This window comes from Drosophila ficusphila, unplaced genomic scaffold (assembly GCF_018152265.1).
Source record: "Drosophila ficusphila isolate 14025-0441.05 unplaced genomic scaffold, ASM1815226v1 contig_197, whole genome shotgun sequence".
Taxonomy (NCBI): domain Eukaryota; kingdom Metazoa; phylum Arthropoda; class Insecta; order Diptera; family Drosophilidae; genus Drosophila; species Drosophila ficusphila.
In genome coordinates this window covers 7,567,698-7,585,446 of record NW_025064091.1, presented here as the reverse complement: position 1 = coordinate 7,585,446, position 17,749 = coordinate 7,567,698, and the positions used below count along the sequence as shown (strand labels likewise).

The window sequence follows — 17,749 nt, the reverse complement described above, 5'->3', positions numbered from 1 at the left end:
GGCGAGCAGAAATGCCTAGAAGGTGGTTACAAAATCGAAATAACCATAGCCGAGTTTCAAACCCAGTGGATCGTATGTGGATCGCATATTTTAAATTTCGGATTTTGTAGCCTCCTTCTAGGTATTTCTGTTCACCTGGTATTTCGTTTTCAGAAATTGCCAATTTGGCTGTCCAAATGGACAGAGGGTCGCGTCAAATAAATATTAGTTGGAATAATTCAAAATATACCTGCTACACGTTTTTGTTCGCCTGGTGTCTAAAATTAAAAATCCACCCAACAAAAAGCCAACAAAAAACACTCAATTTAATTGCATGTTTATTTTCTTAAATTAATTTTCCCTAATAAATAAAACATAGGATCCCTATGATAATAGTATATAATAATAAATAATTATAAATAATAATAAATAATAATAAATCATAATAAATAATAATAAATAATAATAAATTATAATAAATAATAATAAATAATAATAAATAATAATACATAATAATAAATAATAATAAATAATAATACATAATAGTACATAATAATAAATAATAATAAATAATTATAAATAATAATAAATAATAATAAATAATAATAAATAAAAATAAATAATAATAACTAATAATAAATAATAATACAATATATGTTTGTAAGTATATTAACTATATCACCATAAAATTAAAAATATTTTATAAAAAATAAAGTAGAAATAGTAAAAATAACTGTGCGGGGCGGCAAACGTCGTCAGTTTGGGCAGAGTTTAATGACTAGAAATCAAGTCGATCGAAACGTTCAAGCATAACTTATCAACAGAAATCGACTCCAGAATTTTTTAGATTTTTTGTATTTTTGGAAGACCGCTTAGCTCAAAATTGAATCCGGTTCATCTCTTCATGCTAAAAGAAACCACAAACTGACGAAGTAAATTGAGGGAAGAGCTACCAGATCGAAATCGAATCGAATCGCTACCGAGGGGAAGATGAACTACCAGGACATTTACGGGTCCACCTACGAATCGGAGAATCCCGGTCGAGGTAGCAACTTGGAGTTTCGGGTAAATAGATTCTCTTGCTGATCGGGGGATTGAATGGGTGGCTTATTTGTGTACAGGGGATGCTTTTTCTTTTAGTAAATTGTAGTTGTAGTGAAATAGTAATTGTATTTGAACTATAATTACTTAGTTTACTGGTCCGGAGTCCATTCCGAATGCGGTGAGGCGGTACAATGCGATGCGAGGCGCCGAGTTGGCGCAAATGAAGCGGCTGCGGGACAAGTCCCAAGTGCCCAGCATGCCGCGCTTCTGCAAAGTTCGCCAGCCCGGCCAGGATGTAAACAGCATGGTGACCTCCAGGGACTTGGACGTGGTCACCCAGCTGTCGCTCGATTCGCAAACGGAGATTGAGAACTTCTTGAACGGCGACGGCGACAACGACAAGGACGAGGAGGATGTCCAGTTGCCTCGCCCGCCTTCTCCTCCGCTGGAAGTGCGCCTTTGTGGCGGCGCCGAGTCGCCGAAAAGAGTTAAGAAGAAATCCAGGAGCAGAAAGAGGCAACCAGCAGCGACGGTTACCAGAAGGAGGCGCCAGCTGGATCCCGTTCAGAGTGGCCAAACCCTGGAGCGGCTGGAGGAACTGCATCGCGAAGTCTGCGCCGAGCTGCAGACAATGGGTGGGCCACCCAAAACCAGTCCCAATGCAACGCCACGAGCCACTGGCGGCCACCGAAATCCAACGAAGGGGCGAAGGAACAGGATGAGCTCGAGGAAAACCGAAGCCGAGGGCCAGAGTTCGATGGCCGCCGAGGGTCGAGTGTCCTTCGAGGACTACCACACACCGCAGCCCAAGTGGGTGGACATAATGCCCTCGGCCATGGTGTCCCAGGCGATCCGGGTGAATGTCTGCCACGCCCAGGACGCCACGCCCCTGGCCGCCTACCAGTTCATGGAGCAGCACGGCAGCTTGGAGCCGGAGCCACTGACACCGTTCTTCCTGGAGGACAGCGACCTGGAGCACGAGTACGCCGACCGGCAGGGCTACCTGCGCTACGTGGAGCCACGGCCCTCGTGCTCCTCCAGCGATGAGGAGACCCCGCAACGGCAGCTTCCGACGGGCGGATCCGTCCAGCCGTGCTTCGTGGAGCTGGAGCATCGGCCGCACAGGCTGAGTCTGCTCAGGAGTCTCTCGCCCATGCGGTACACCTCGCAGCGGTCCGAGGAGACGCTGCGCAGCCTGGCGGATCGGGAGGATCGGGAGGTGGTGGTGCCGCCCTTGGATCTGCGCAGGATCACCAACCAGAAGAGGGGCACCCAGAAGTCTCAGGTGGCTCGCAACCAAAGGAGTGCTAAAATCCGCAAAACTAAGGGAAAGGAGAACCCAACAAATGCAAATGGAAATGCAAATACTAATTCTAGGCTGCGAAAACCAGTGAGATCAGCTGCTGGGGGAGAGCTGCTGGGAGCTGTGCAGCAAAACCCCAATTCCAATCCCAATACCAATCCCAATGCCATTCTCAATCCCCCAAAAGTGGCCACCACTCAGAACAAAGGCAACCGGATGAGTTCCCCCGAAAGAGCGGGCAAGAAGAGGAAGCCCAAGCCACTGGTCGTTTACAGCAAGTCCCTGGAGGATCTGAAGTTCGAGAAGCTGGGCATCTACAACAAGATCACGCTGACGCAGGAGAGGATCATCAGTGCGCTGGACAAGCTGCAGGCCAGCCTGCTGCAGCTCCAGGTGCCCAGCTGCAGTGCGCAGGAGCGCCAGAAGCGGCAGCGCAACGCCTTCGAGTTCTGCGTGCGCTTCTCGAGGAACTTCCTCTATCCGCTGAAGGGGATGATCGACGACGTGCGGATCACCTCGGTGGCCAGCTTCAACAGCGCCACCTCCAACGAGGCCTGCCAGCGGGTGGTGTGCGTGTACGGACTGATGCAGCAGTCCATCCAGACGTACCAGCGCCAGCTGCGCTACTTCCTGCTGGAGAAGGTGCCGCAGAAGCTGAGCGCCCTCGTCGAGATGATCTACACGATGACCAACTGCTGCCTGGACAAGGGCATGCTCGACCGCCACGATCCGGTGGTGGAGTGCCTCCTGGAGCGGTGCACCCGCTTCCTCAGCTTCATCGAGGACATGCAGGAGGAGCGCTTCAAGCTCGCCCGCGAGGCTCTCCGTCGGATGCACCGCACTCCCACTCACCCGGTGGCCGGCCACTCCGCCAATCCGCACCACCGCAAGAAGAAGCCGTCGTCGCGGATGCCCACCACCCAGCCGAGGCAGGAGAAGCTGCGCTCCCACCAGCGGTACGATCTCAAGATGTGCCTCAACGACCTGAAGCTCTACGAACCGCGTCTGGTGCCCAAGGAACGCCAGCCGGCGGACAAGCGGCTAAGGGTGCGCCGTCCCAGAAATCATCCCAGTCCGGGAGTGGCCGCCACTGGAACTGCGCCGGTGGAGCTGCCATCCGATCTGCAGGAACCACCGTCCATTGCGGGCGACGACATCCAAACGCAAATGCAGTTGAGCGAGAACAACGATGTCACCACCATCTCCAGTTCGCAGAGCATGATGCCCACTCTGGGTTACTTTGGTGGTGCCATGGGTGGCATGGGTCCAATGGGGGACTCCCTGCGCCAGTGGAAGCAGGGGGAGCTGCCACCCTACCCCCAGGAGGAGCAGCTGCATCGCGCTCTGCTGGACGCCCTCCACTTGGTCTCCCGTTCGCAGGTGCAACAGGTTCTCGATCCGCTGATGAAGTCGCTGGGCGTCATCCTGGGTGAGAAACTGGGTGGTGGTGGCACCCACCATAACCACCAGAATCACCAGAACCACTAGACCGAATCCTCGACTTCAAATTCTTTATGCATTATCCTCCCCGATCTTTACCAACTTCGCTTTAGCCGATCAAGTGCGCTGGCACAAACCAAATTGTTAAGTAACAAGTAATCGTAGTAATGCAAATAAAATGACATTTTGGAAAAGGAAGAAAAGAGGTTTTTATGGAAAGTTAGATTGTTTACTTTTAAATTGTTAACAAAACTTATGTGCATTTACTACCAAGAAATGAACAACCCACCTAGTTTAATCTCCTCAAATAGAATTGTTTTTGGCTTCCAGCTAAGCACCAACCACTTATGATTCGCAGAAAAGTAGCATCATCACTTGTTTGTATTTCGTTTATTTGTAAGAGATATCAACAATGATTCAAGATTAATTTTTATTTATATACCATTTATCAGATACTTTGTGCAGCACAAAAACGGTCAAGAGAATTTCAAGAGCGAGAGGATGGTGTCGGGTGGTTTGTGGGCTGCTTTGGGGGGTGGGGGGTTGTGAGTGTGAGTGGGAGTGAGAGAGGAATAAACAGCATAGATATCAACTAGGCAGAATTATAATTATTTTAAGCATTAACATCCCCCGCTGCCCCGAAAGAATTCCCATCACTTTCGCTTCACTTCAAATGCACTTTTCGTGTTTGCTGTCCATCAAAGATTTCAACTTTTCCTCCCGTCGAGTGGATTGCGATTTTCCATTTCCACGACCTTGACTGGCGTTCAACAATTTGGATTACTACAAATACCATAAGAATAGATAATATACATGGATATCGAAGCGATTGGTAGGCTTTGGATACGAATGCGAGTGCGTATACGTAATTTCTTAGCCCGAACAGGAAGTGCACAACGGCTTGTTGTCCTCGACGGCAAAGGAACTGGCCGTGATGGGAGTGCCGCACTTCTGGAGGTAATCACTTGGTTAACACAATTTATTCATTAATTTATTTGATTTGATTTGATTACCTTGCACTTGAAGCAGTCGCGATGCCACTTGGCGTTGAGTGCCACAATTGCGTTCTCCGTGATCGGCAGGCCACATCCTGCGCATCTTGCCGCAAAGAGCTGCTCGAAGTCCGCTCGGCAGTAGGGATGGCCGTCCCTCTCGTAGAAGGAGGTGCCCACCAGGGGTTTCTTGCAGGGTCCGTTGCACACGAAGCACTCCTCGTGCCACGACTGCTCCATCGCCTTGATGGTGCGCTGTTTTAAAATAATAAATTGTATAATAGACATTAAGAAATATTAATAACACAATCAAATTAGTTCATAATTGTAGTTTTCTTCTTCAGAAGCTGAGTACTTATAAAAGAATAACTAAATAGTCCCTGAGAAGGTTCATAATTATTTCTGAACCAGTTGGTAAAAGAAATCTTTTTTAAAGTATAGGGAAATCTCATTTGCATACTTTTGCGCTTTCAAGGAATTCGGAAAGCCAAAGGCCAAGCTAGAGTCGATAACCACTACTTCCAATTACCAACAAGCAATAGTGCACACAATGTGCATATACAGAAATATTTATAATCATAATCAAAGCCAATCAATCGAGCACACACCCACGATGAGTTCAGCGCGACCTTGCCGCAAATTGAAGCAGCCAAAGCAGAATAATGAATACTCTTAAAAAATAAAGGAAAATTCGTTCATCACAGCTTCATATTTAATAACATTATATATATTTGCAAATGTAATCATGGGACTTAAATATTATTAAATATTATAGATATTTGCAAATGTAATAATGAGACTTAAATATTACGAAAGTAAGCCTGCGATTATTCATCATGATTACTCATTTGATATGCTGGAGAAACATTTGTTTGTTATGATGCATACAACACTTGGGGCATCGCCCACACATTTTGGCCAGCGATTCCCAGAAGCAATTAAAAAGTATTTTGAAACTATTTTGCGAATTTTCGCTTTTATTTGCTCAAAAAGTGCCCAAGTGCAGTCTCGTTTTTCAGATTTAGTTATTGTAGGCAGTAAAGGTGAAAATTGGAATGCTCTTCGAAACGTTTGCTGCTGCCCGAATATATGATATAAATAGAAATCATCGGATATGGTACATTCTTACTGGCTGCAATGGGAAAAGTGTCTAAAAATAGGACTCGCAATCACTTCCTTAATTAAATCGTCACTAAGCATTTACAAGCAGATATCTGAGCGGTTTTATGGCGCAGCGTATCTGGGTAAATGTTGACAGTATTTCATTACACCAATGCTCATAAAGCGGCCAAGTTTATGGCAAACAGACGATGCGAATTATCGAGGGAAGATACGCAGAAGAACCCCCGCTGGGAAGTGCCCACCTGAATTTGCACAGTGTACACCCAAGAACACCATTTTCTAATCTTCTAATTCTTCCGGAAGCAAGTCTAAGAGAACTTAGGTAGAAATCTGAATTGGTTATAATAATTTTCTATAATTTAATTTAATTCTATTAATTTATTAGAATATTTTTTAGAATATTTCTTTACTTGGATAAATGTATATTAGATTATAGAAAGTATTTAGCTAAGCTTAATTTATGGAGTGAACAAGTCTTGTTTGATTTAATTCCAACAACCTACGAACATGATATGTTAGTTAGCTTTACTATTACTATTACCAATCGATTACTATTTCTCTGATAAGTACTTGTATGTATATGGTGTGCTCCTAGCGTACAGTTTTCAGTTCCAACACTATTTTTATTGGATATTATAGACTAATGGGTCTGCTTACCTCCAGGATGGGCTGCTTGCAGCCGAAGCAGGTGCCCGAGTAGTTCTTCACGAAGCAGTCGGAGCAGACGGGCTCCTCCGCCTGGATGTTGAAGGTGGCCTCCGAGATGGGTCGGCGGCAGTCCTTGCAGGCGAAGTGCTCCGGATGCCAGGTCTTGCCCAGCGCCGTGATGATGCGCTGCTCGATGACTTCATTGCACTTGTGACAGACGGACGCTGGTTCCGACTGACAGAAAAAAAAACAGAAAAAAAGAGGAACAAAAAACAGAGGATAGAAGCCATTAATTTCGGGCAATTCAAATGAAAATCACGTACTTCAAATATCTCATAATAGGTACACCATAATTCTGGCGAGTTTTCTGGGAGCGGGCGAGTGGGTTTCATCTGAGATTCAGATTCGGCTCAACTCATCAGCGGGTTCAAAAACCGCAGAGACAGCTGCTGGCGCGACTTTACGTAACCCAATACCAAATACCCAATACAAAATACGAAATGCCAAAGGCCCCAACAGCACAAAGAGAAATATCAAAATAAATATATATAGTATGCTATACTACAATCTACTACAATAAACGATGAGCATCAGCGTAAAATCATTTACAAAGCGGCCGCAATAATAACATCAACATATTATATTATATTATACAGTAATGAGTTGGCCCACGGGGGTTGCCAACAAAGTTCTACGAGGCGAAAGTTCTTGGTTGGATATATTTGACAATATTCCATTGTATACGCACAACATTATTTCTCGGTAAAAATACTTTAAGTGCTGCTTTATGATCGCTACTAATTGAATCGTAAAATGGAAATGGGTTTTTAATTAATTTTACGACAAAATAAAACTGTTCTATGGCTGGCTTAGTACAAATAAGATTTTTAATACCTTAGATTAAAAGGATCTGTTGGAATAAGTCCAACATAACTGCTTTTCAAGGAACTTTACCCTAAAAGTATGCAGTTTTCCAACAGCTAACCAAAAGTTACTCTAAAAATGGTCAGCACCATCATTTATTTAAGGCCAACACTTAGCCTGCTTAGCCATTAGCTTGAGTATGGCCAACATTATGCTTAGTTTTGGCCAACACATCAGCATTAGCTGGGCCAGCACGTTTGGGCCATTATCGCCTGGTAGCAACACCTTCGAGGCGACGAGGTGATGAGGTTTAACCACCCAAGGAGTGGGCTAAAAGCCAGGCATTGGCCAAGTTACCACCCGCCTTAAATGGCTGATAAAACCGCAACGATTGCTCATAAAAATGCAGCAAAACGCAGCCATAAATAATGGGAATAAAGTGAAATATCCGAAAAATCGCAAGAGGGGTTCCCACTCTATGTTTTCTCGCGATTCTATTTACATTTCGGCGGGCGGGCGGGCTGTAAAGCGGTCATTTTCGGAAATTTAATTTGCACAATTTAAACGCACATTTCCTTCCCTCTTTTTTTCATTTTTTTTTTGTTTTTTTTTTTGTTTTTTTTTTTTTGGTTTGTTTTCTATTGCTACTTGTTTAAAGTTTTGCGCCAGATGTACGAACAACAAGCATTTCTTTCTGCATTGGACGACGTCTCACTTAGATCATCGCTAGAGTTAGAATCGAATTAAATAAACACGCACGCGAAAGGGAGGGGGCTATTCCAAAAGAAAGAGAGGGGGCTACAAGTGGAAGGAGTGTGGGAAGGAGAGGGAGCACTTTTAGGGGGCCAAGGGCAGCGGCTCCCAGCGCACACTTCAAAATAAGTTTGCTTGGATAAAGAAAACAATAACAAAAGGCCGCACAACCAGAATGCAAACAAAAAACAAAAAGCAACAAAATTTAAGCGAAATTTTCAGCTCTTAATGGGCAGCAAACAAACAAACAAAATAAAACAAAAGAAAGTGAATAGGAAATAATGCACAAAATAAATTAAGCGAACGAGTTGATGCCCTTCAAATTCACAATAATTAATCATAGCCACAACAAAAGTTCAATAACCTTTTTGATGGAGCTTAAGCCCAGAATAATCTGCAAAGTGCACTAATTAAAAACCGAAGTTGACTGCATTTAGCCCATCACTTAACCCACTGTCACCCATCTTTTGCTTACTCAGTTCGACTCGAATTGCAATTTTCACGTTTATTACGTTTCTGTTGACGATTTGCATTTCTTATCAGTTAATTGCCGCAATACTGCAAGTGATTCCATTTTTTTTCAGTTTCTCCTGAAAAAAGCAAAACAAAAAACACTGGCAGATGCAGCAGAAAGCGGCAACAATTGCAATAAGAACAAAACAGTGAAAATAATAATAAAAACAGTACATCAGAGGCCACCGCAACAAGTCGAAAACAATTTTACAGTCTTTTCTTTATTTTCTTTTTTTTTTTTTTTGTATGTACTTTGTTTATTCATAGGCGATAATTAAAATATTGAACGCATGAATCATTGGCGGCTGGGGAAATTTACAGGGCTTTTGGGTGGCAATTCGAGGGGGTGGCGTCAAGTGCTCTCCATTGTCTTTATTGTTCGCTCTGCCGGCCATCAATCAGAGTTGTCAATCAGCACGGTACACCGAGGGGCATTCGGGGAGGGGGGGAACATACGTATATGTATATATGGCCTGTTGCCTTGGATCAGATAATTCGGAGCAGACGCCTCCGACGAGCCAAAGATCCCCCACACACTCTAAACATCGTGTGGCACACAGTGCGTATACGTAATGGCCATTAAACCATTTAAACTGTGAGTGAAATGCCGAAATGGCTCTGTAATATACGGCAAATTGTATATAAATAAGATAATCTGCAGAGGAACTTTGCGAAGATCGATGCTGCGGATTATGCTAAGACTTTTGTGCCGGGAAAACATTCGCGATTTGCAAACGAAACTTTGACTAGGCGAGATAAGTTGAGAGAAAAGGAAGCATACATTTAAAAAGTTATAAAAAGAAAAGCAAAACAAAAAAAATAAATTGGCTAAACAAGAGGAAACTAACTTAAATTTTGAAAATGATGTTATTAATGATTAATAGAATATCTGTTTAAAAAAAAACTTCAAAATAGTTTATATCATTAGCATGATGTTAACATTGTTAAAAACAACCTATTCCAAGTCATATTTTCTATAGAATACAACACAGACAATCGGGCTTTTGAGCACGAAAAGCAAGCTTTTTTTTCGTTCAACTATTAAGGAAACCATTTAAAGATCACAAAGCCAAAGTCGAACAAGTTAAGAAGCTGAGAAAAGTGCCAAGCCCAAAACTAGCATCGATTTCCGCGATGTTGGCCGGGTCGGGTGAATAAACCAATTCGATTTATCAGACGACGCGACTCCATCCACGAGACCATCACTCTCACCCCGATCTCGATTATCACTATATGTATTATAGTGATGATGACGATAATGACGATCGCGGTGATGACTCTTCAAAACCTTCTGGTTAAGCAGGCTCGCCAAAGTGCCTGATTTATATGGCTCATTTTATTAAGCGGACAACGAATAAATCGCTTTGTAAATTGATGATATTTTTGTGTAAAAAGCGCGGGATGATATCATCGGCGTAGAGATATTCTGGGCTTAGCTTAGCTTAGCTTAACCTTAGGTCTTTATAAATACGAATTATGAACGAACGTGTGTGTATATGGAAAGCGAGGCCCTTAATCCGCACTTTTGCTTTCGCCCACAGATAAACACCGTTCGGAATTCGAATATTTTCCAAAACACGGCTCGAACCGCCCACTTGGCCAACACTCGGTAACTCTTGAAAATCATTTTTTCGCGGGCTCACTAGCTTTATGTATTTTTTTTTTTATTTTTAGTATGGTAATTAACATAAAGTCTAATAAGGCAAGGCAAACCATATTCGAGTGTGCGTGAATTTTATTTTTGTTTGTTGTTTTTTTTATTTTTTTGGGGTAGCCAAAAGCCAGATGGATGACAATTTCAGTTGGATTTTAGTTGACTTCACTGGCAGTTGACACTCTAAAAATTCCGCTCACACACTTGTGCCATGTATCTTGCACATGGAAAGCAGAAAACGGAAAACTGAACACCGAATGCTGAAAACCCACAAGGCGAAAACAGAAAGCGGAAAATCCAAGCGCACACATTTTGAATGGGTGGCCAACGCGGCGTATGAGCAATCTCCAACCTGTTTGAAAGACGCCCACGCCAAAGATTTTGGGGTTCGGATTCGGATTCGGAGTCGAAGTCGAAGTCGGCATGGAATTTGGATTTGGGTCTGGGCTTTCGTTCGGGACAGCCAGCTGGGCGACCAGTTGGAAAGTGATTTGAATTTGGAGCACCCTGCCGCCCACAACCCACACTTTTTGCCGCATTGGTTAATATATTTCACTATTTCACTTACCATTTTGTTTGCAGCGGCTGCTCGAGTGTTTTCTTGTTGGGATTTGAACTTCAAAAAAATGGGAAAAAAATGTGGTTGACATTAGTTACGAGTAAACTTGTGTTTGACGAAAAACAAAGCACCAACTAGTAAAAGGGAAAACATAAACAAAAAAATTAAAAAAAAAAACACAGCTCCTTGCCTTTGAATATTTGCAAAGAAATGTTCAACCGTTAATTTTAGTAAAACTATTAAACAACATTAAAAAGATTAAATGAAGCACTCAAACTACTTTAGTTTTATATCTTTCTTTACATGTTTGGTCGGCTAACGTTATTTTAGGTTCTTTAAATTTATGTGTTTCAGCAAAATTTAAATATAAAGCTCAGAGGTTCTTAAAAGGGTATTTAAATAATATTTTATTGTTGATATTAGCTTCGAAACTGAACAATCGCACCTCGCCGAAACAAAGTAACCCTCTTAGCAAAAACTGTCAATGAAAGGCAACTTCGGAGCACAAAAAAACAGACGGCTTCAAACAATTTAAGTAATTGCAGCAAATATTATTAAGTTTCCCCCCTCGATTTTTGCGTATTTATTTTTTGTTTGTTTGTTTGGTTTTGTGTACCGTACAAATTTTTGTTGTAAAGCGGGATAGAAAGGGCAGCGGCGGCAATAAAACACGCGAAACGTTGGTAGAGCGCGAAAAAAAAGTCCACGAAAGACTAAAAAAAAACACCGAGAATCGTATTTCGTAGGGGCTTTAGGCTATATAGCAGTTATAAGTTATTGTATCGGGTCGGATCGAATCGAACCGAACCGGCGAGCGTCGACCAAGAAACTAACAACTGAACCGCCGACCGTCGGCGTGCCAGGCAGCAGCGCAGCAGCAGCGGCGCGGCAGAGGAGCAGCAGAGGAGCTGCGGAGGTATGGAAATGGAATTTGCGGGACCGGAGCTTCTGCTGCCGTCGCTGCCGGCGTCGCCGTCGCGCCAGTTGCTGCGCAGGCGCAGTGGCCGCGATGCAGTGACCCCAAGGAGCTCCGCCCCCAAGCGCACCCGCCTGCCGGCCCCCGCCCAAGGGGGCGTGGCCGTCGTGCGTCCCGGCAGCGCCGTCAGCCAAGTCCGGCGGGATCGGGAGGTCCAGCGGGAGACAGCCGCAAAGCCGCCACGGCAGATGCTACCTATCAAGGTAAGACCATTAACTATTAACTATATTATTATAATATCCAACTAATCACAACCGTTCGCGTAAAAAGTACACGCATCCAGCATTAATTAACCTTTGCATTCCTTTATTTATATCATTATAGTTTTTAACACAAAAAGTAAATCAGTTTCAGGATGTTTTTTTTATCAAAGAACTATAACCAATGTATTTACAATGTTTCCAGTCCCTTGGCTACTCCAATCCCTATGCGAACGATCCACCTGCAAAGGATCAGCGATCCCTGACCTCGCGGAGCCGACGAGCGGAGGTCAAGAGCCGCAATCAACTCCACTCGAAGCCTTCGACCACGCGATCGGCATTCGGTGGACAGTACACCGTTCCCCAGGCGCCACAGGCGACTCCGTTTCGAAAGCCTGCTCCACCGCCGTTCTCCACCAAGAAACGGCCGAGTCTGCGATCCGTGCGCGCCAAGGTCGACTCGCACCTGTGTCCTCGCCTCACGGGCCACGCCCCTTCACCGCCCCAATCGAGTTCAACCCGACGAAGCGGCCGCGCGACGAAGAACAAGTCCCTGGCGGAGGCCCATCAGCAGTTGGAGCTTATGATCTCGCGAATCGAGCGGGCCAGCGACTATCAGGCACCGCCTCCTCCTCCGCCTCCAAAGAGGCGTGGCGGTGGGATCACCAAGGTCGCCAAGGGGGCGCGTCGCCAGATGGCGCAACCACCGCCCGTGCCGGCCGGTTCCCCAATAATCAGCGCCCGGAGCAATACGGTGGGACAAAACGAATCCGAGGATGATCGGGATAATCGGGATCACCACCTGCCCCATGTCGTACCGCTCGTCCAAAATCCGCAGCGGCTGCCGCCAGCGAAGCGGGACGCGCTGCTGGAGCTTCTGCAGCGGGCCGATCAGCACGACAAGGGCATCGTGGATATTGTGGCCGGCTCCACCGGGGATCCCTCCAGGGACACCATGCTCATGCTGCTCCAGATGTTGTGAGTATTTACGTATAAAAACAACCACACATTCACTAACACTTGATTTTGCACAAAAGAGCTTTTTTTATAAGATTCTATGTTTAAAATTAGGAAACTAGCGTTCGTTAAATGAGTAAACAAATGTAATTCAAAGCCAATATCACTTGCCTTTTTCGGTTACGGTTATAAAATTGATTCGGTTATTCCGGTTAAAACGGTACAATGGTTACGGTTACGGTTGGCTACCCAGGTGGCAGCAATTTCTAAAAATAATAATCAAATAATGTTTCTCCAGATGCTGTAAGTGCCCCAAACAGTTGAGGTACATAAATTAGCACATATGTATCAGGAAATTAACGTTCTCATATACAGTTTTTGCATAAATTTGAGATAACAGATGTCAGGCTGTATTTTTAAATATTTTTGTATCTTGTAATTATTATTTAGTAAGTTTAAATTTGTTTTCCGTACTATATTTTATCGAAAGCTTTTATTTTATCACATTTTTTTTGATTGGATGTAGTGACTTTTATATATGTTTTTTTTTTTATTATTGACTTTTATTATGGTAATTGGTTAAAGTTTATTTTTCTGTCTGCGTTGGCTTTTGATTTATTTCGTGGTGGACCATCGTATGTGTTATGTTAAATTTTTTGGCGGATCAAAATGAGTGATGAATTAGAGAGCAGTTTTTTTAACATAAACTTTAAATGCGAAATACAATGCGTAATAAATAAAAAAAAGCCAAAAATAAATATTTAAAACTTTTTTTTTTCTCTCAGTGCACAGCTGCGCCCCAACACAAACGCGCCGCTACATATGTACACGTTTTCTTGTGGATGTGTTAGTAAACGCACTGCCATAAGACGATCTTGAGCACCCCTGGGTTAAACTATTATTTTCACCGCTATTTTGATTACCTTCTCTGTTTGCTAAATAGCGACGTTGGGGTTGCTGCGACTGCGCCGCGGCAGAGGCAATGGCAGCGCCAAAATGATGTCATCGCCGGTCGTCAGCTGAGAGTGTGTGAGGGAGATTGGGAGAGGTGGAGACTGGGAGAGAGTGGGAGTCAGCTGGCAACGCTCCTCCGCTGACGCCATTGCCTCTGCCGGCTCCGCTGTCGCCGCTCTGCTCGCATGGAGTTACTCATACTCATTCACCTCACCCGGCGTCTAGAGCAACAAAAACAACAACAAAGGTAGCAAGAACAGCCAAAACAGGAGCAACAACAACCACATGGGCCACTGGTTGTTTTGGTTTTTGTTTTCTTTTGCTCCAAACCTCTCTTTTTCTCACTCTCTCGTGTTGACCCTTTTCTTTGTGACTGCAGGTTGGAGTTCAAGCGACTGCCAAAATACCCTTTAGTTAAAAATAACGGAACCGACACAAATACCCAAATGTTGCTTATAACGTTGCTGATTTGCATACCAAGACGCTTTATTCTTCAGCAAATATGTATGTTTTAATAATTTTGTTGATTATAATGTTATTACCCACCTGTATTTCTCGAAATTTTTGTTGCTGTAGCGATTTTACTTGATTCTTAATAGCACCATCAATTTAAAAACGGTAGATAATTGATAATGTAATAAGTATTCTTGCTTTAACCACACAAATTTAAGAGTTCTGATTTTATTACATATGTATTGTGTTTAACGACGACTTTATTTATGAACAAATTATTTATGACTTTATCAAGGTGAATTTTATTAGTTTATATTTTCTTTTCCCCAACTGTTAGAACTTGAAGTGCTTAAGCTTGAATTAAATACTAATATCATTTTAATTTTGTTAATTGTTTTCATGAGAATAATACTACGTTGTATTTTAATGATACTAATACTATGTAGTATTGTAAACATTACGTTAATTTTGTGGTTACCCGTCAGCGTTTTATCGGCCAGAGAGGCTTAGTTGTATCTAACTGTTAAGATAGTCAAGAGCGGTGACTAATGGCAAGTTCAGGGTCGCTTCTTCGTTCTCCCTCTGATATTTCGGATTACCGGCTTTATATGATTCTGGTTTTTGGGTCATTACTGGCTTCGCTAACGTCTCATGTCGCACATTCTTTTTTTGGTTTTTTTTTATTGTTTTTGGTGTGCAAATTTGGCAGTTTTTGGCGCTTTTTTTTGCAATTTGGTCTTTTGCTGATATGAAGAACGTTCGTAATCAAATACTACGATCGCCGGGCGCTAATCGACAACTGTTTGCAGTTGGAATTTGCGTTATATGGCCGTGTGTATATATAGTTTGCATGTACCGAACCGGGCTTATGTGGCTCTATTTACCTAACCAAACTCCAGCAATCGGCCGATTTCGGTGGGGCTATAAATAGCGAGCGGTGGGCCGTGCCACCTTAACCCTTTTTGGCCTTTCGATATCACCTATAAATCTGAACCGCCAGTGTTCTCTTGACTTTATTTCGTCATTTTCTCCACTCCGGTTTTTTCTAGCCAACGTTTTTTGTTTTTCCTGCTGCTGATGCGCTTTATTTGTTTGATCAATAAATTTGGCTTTGCCATTTAGCGCGCCTCTCCATCTCCATCGCTCCATCTCTTTTTGGCAGAGGGTTGCCTCATCGGGCGGTGTTTATTAATTAATTCTTCTACGGTTTTTGGCTTCTCCGCTTCCAAGTCTGATTGTGTCATATTATTTACGTGCGCTATCACTGCGATTGGGAGGGGGTTGCCAAAAGTAGAAAAAAAGAGGCAGTGGAGGCGCAACCTCGCAACCTTAACCCCAGTGACCCAGGCCATGAATAAAGGAACGAATGAATGAATGAGTGAATGAATCGCGCAATCATACTCTAGGAAAGCAATCGGTTGTGTCAGCTATGATATTCAATTCAATTCAATTTTTTGGTTAAAAGAACTTGAATGCATTTCGTAAGATTTCTTTTGCTACTTCCTTGTACATTTAATATCCAAAAAGAGCTTATGAACAGCTTATTAAAAACAGGGTTAAGGTCACTGCGATTAGTTTCAATTTTACTTGAGGGTCTGCCCTCTGCTATCACTGTGAAAAGGAAGTGGAGTGGGTGGCTGGGAGGCTTGGGCCTGGCGCCTGGAACTTGGCCTTGTGTGCAGTTCCCAGTTGGGTAAGAAAACTTGCGTGACGGCCGTCCATATGAAAGCTAATGCCAACGGCTCCCCGGACACCCCACTTTCCGAACAGAGCCCCAAAAGCTGATGCAATAACTCAACTTTATCTATACGGGGGATACAACAATTCGTCCGATATTATCATTTCTATTCTTGACTGCGAGTGTTATTTTGAAACCTTTTCAAATGGGCTTGTACAAGTCAATCTAACACATATCAAGCATAGAAAGTAATACAAAGGAAGTAATACAAATAATCATGGATGAATATTTATAATAGGTTTTTAATATATTACTTAGACCCCTCAGCCTGAACGAATCGCCTTACAATGAGAAATTCTGGGAGGGACATCGTTACCTGAAGGAACGCCAGAAGTTGCACCAGAATCTGCGGCCCGGCGACGAGCGATTCAAGGAGGTGAAGGTCCTGCGAGGTCCCGACGGCCACGTCTTCTTCTCCCGCACTTTGGAGGAGGAGCTGCGCGACGAGAAGAAGGTGCTGGAGTACATGGAGGCGGAGATGCGAAGGCGCGGCACACATTACTCGCAGCCGAATCTCCTGGGTAACTCGACCGCCGACCGTCCGCCGCTGAATGAGCGGGAGGAGAAGGCGATGCGAGAACGGGAGGAGCTGGAGCAGCACAAGCAGCAGGTGGCCAACTGCCGGGAGAAGTTGCGTCAGCGGGAGTGCAAGGAACAGTTGATCAGGGAACAACAACAGGCGGAGCAGCCATCGCCTCGGGAGGGGTTCCAGGCCAAGAATCCACCGACTCCCAGGCAAACTAATCCCTGGAATCAGCTCCTCCAGGATCGGGATCGTTTCAAGGCCCACTGCCAACGCAGTTGCTTCTACAACAACTCACGAAGCTCAGCCCCCTGGAAAATATATGCCAAGTAAGATAACTCCTTTCAATAACTCCGTTTTCTTTATAATCTTATGTGGATTTTTCTCATAGAGTGGCTAGCAAGCTCAGCTCCCAACTTATTGAAAGCGTGGACAAAGAATTTCATCGCAGCGTGGCCAATTATATAAACGACTTGGTGGGCAACAAAATGACCCAATGACATAACGACTGCGGTTTCCCCTCTCTGACAAACTTTTTATATCAGATTTTACAGAACCAAACACAAACACCGAACTTTTTACGGTTTAATACTCTTCTTAATACACAAAAAGTGTCATTAATGGACTCAGCTGGCAAATTGAATGTGTAGTATAAATTGAGAATTTTAAAAATTTAATTGGAAAAATTATGTAAATAAAAATTACTGTATGGAATAAAGTGTGTATTTATCTTAGTTTTTTCGGAATCCTAAAAGTAGGCAAACTTAAATTTCAGCAAGAAACAACTAACAGCCAAACAAAGTATATGTAGTTTTGAAACGCAGAGAAGCCCAACAATCCATTTGATTATATGCAATTTAATTGCCATTTAACTGATCCTTTAGTGAGTTGATAAAAACTGATTTGGAAAAGATTGATCATTTTTGTAAAAACCACTATATTTTTAGTAATTTTTCGGTTGTAATAATGTCAAATAATGACTTACAGCGGAACCAACCACTGTTTTGAGCACCTTATGACCACAGTTAACGAGCCCAATCACTTTTTGGACGATTCAAAATTTCAACAATTTTAGGT

At 43.4% G+C, this 17,749-nt stretch overlaps 3 protein-coding genes across 6 annotated transcripts; 2 read left to right on the top strand and 1 right to left on the bottom strand.

Annotated features, from left to right (window-relative positions):
• Positions 1–756: 756 nt before the first annotated feature.
• On the top strand, positions 757–3,964 carry LOC108098132. Its single transcript, XM_017200855.1, has 2 exons — positions 757–1,044; positions 1,172–3,964. The coding sequence occupies exons 1-2, from the start codon at positions 970–972 to the stop codon at positions 3,812–3,814; spliced, it is 2,718 nt and encodes a 905-aa protein (XP_017056344.1). The 5' UTR covers positions 757–969; the 3' UTR covers positions 3,815–3,964.
• A 177-nt stretch (positions 3,965–4,141) lies between these two features.
• Positions 4,142–11,600, bottom strand: LOC108098102 (transforming growth factor beta-1-induced transcript 1 protein). 3 transcript variants are annotated; one of them, XM_017200814.2, is made up of 5 exons: positions 11,493–11,600; positions 10,881–10,928; positions 6,538–6,762; positions 4,780–5,013; positions 4,142–4,717 (listed from the first exon to the last, which is right to left on the bottom strand). In XM_017200814.2, exons 2-5 carry the CDS (start codon positions 10,881–10,883, stop codon positions 4,640–4,642), a joined length of 540 nt encoding a protein of 179 aa, XP_017056303.1. In that variant the 5' UTR covers positions 10,884–10,928; positions 11,493–11,600; the 3' UTR covers positions 4,142–4,639. The 3 variants fall into 3 exon arrangements, with proteins under 3 accessions (XP_017056303.1, XP_017056302.1, XP_017056304.1); XM_017200813.2 differs by having other exon boundaries at positions 11,488–11,595; XM_017200815.2 differs by lacking the exon at positions 11,493–11,600 and having other exon boundaries at positions 4,142–4,714; positions 10,881–10,998.
• Positions 11,601–11,787: 187 nt separating this feature from the next.
• On the top strand, positions 11,788–17,386 carry LOC108098101. Of its 2 annotated transcripts, XM_017200811.2 has the most exons (5): positions 11,788–12,050; positions 12,172–12,186; positions 12,253–13,025; positions 16,408–17,001; positions 17,064–17,386. In XM_017200811.2, the coding sequence occupies exons 1-5, from the start codon at positions 11,790–11,792 to the stop codon at positions 17,170–17,172; spliced, it is 1,752 nt and encodes a 583-aa protein (XP_017056300.1). In that variant the 5' UTR covers positions 11,788–11,789; the 3' UTR covers positions 17,173–17,386. The 2 variants fall into 2 exon arrangements, with proteins under 2 accessions (XP_017056300.1, XP_017056301.1); XM_017200812.2 differs by lacking the exon at positions 12,172–12,186.
• The last annotated feature ends 363 nt before the right edge of the window (positions 17,387–17,749 follow it).

Excerpts from the sequence above, each read along its gene's own strand:
- LOC108098132 (XM_017200855.1), top strand. The coding sequence starts at position 970 with ATGAACTACCAGGACATTTACGGGTCCACCTACGAATCGGAGAATCCC. Across the intron at positions 1,045-1,171 it reads GTAGCAACTTGGAGTTTCGG|TTTACTGGTCCGGAGTCCAT; the intron begins GTAAATAGATTC and ends ATAATTACTTAG.
- LOC108098102 (XM_017200814.2), bottom strand. Across the intron at positions 5,014-6,537 it reads GCAAGCAGCCCATCCTGGAG|CGCACCATCAAGGCGATGGA; the intron begins GTAAGCAGACCC and ends ATTTTAAAACAG. Across the intron at positions 4,718-4,779 it reads GCGACTGCTTCAAGTGCAAG|AAGTGCGGCACTCCCATCAC; the intron begins GTAATCAAATCA and ends GATTACCTCCAG.
- LOC108098101 (XM_017200811.2), top strand. The coding sequence starts at position 11,790 with ATGGAAATGGAATTTGCGGGACCGGAGCTTCTGCTGCCGTCGCTGCCG. Across the intron at positions 13,026-16,407 it reads CTCATGCTGCTCCAGATGTT|ACCCCTCAGCCTGAACGAAT; the intron begins GTGAGTATTTAC and ends TATATTACTTAG. Across the intron at positions 17,002-17,063 it reads CCCTGGAAAATATATGCCAA|AGTGGCTAGCAAGCTCAGCT; the intron begins GTAAGATAACTC and ends TTTTTCTCATAG.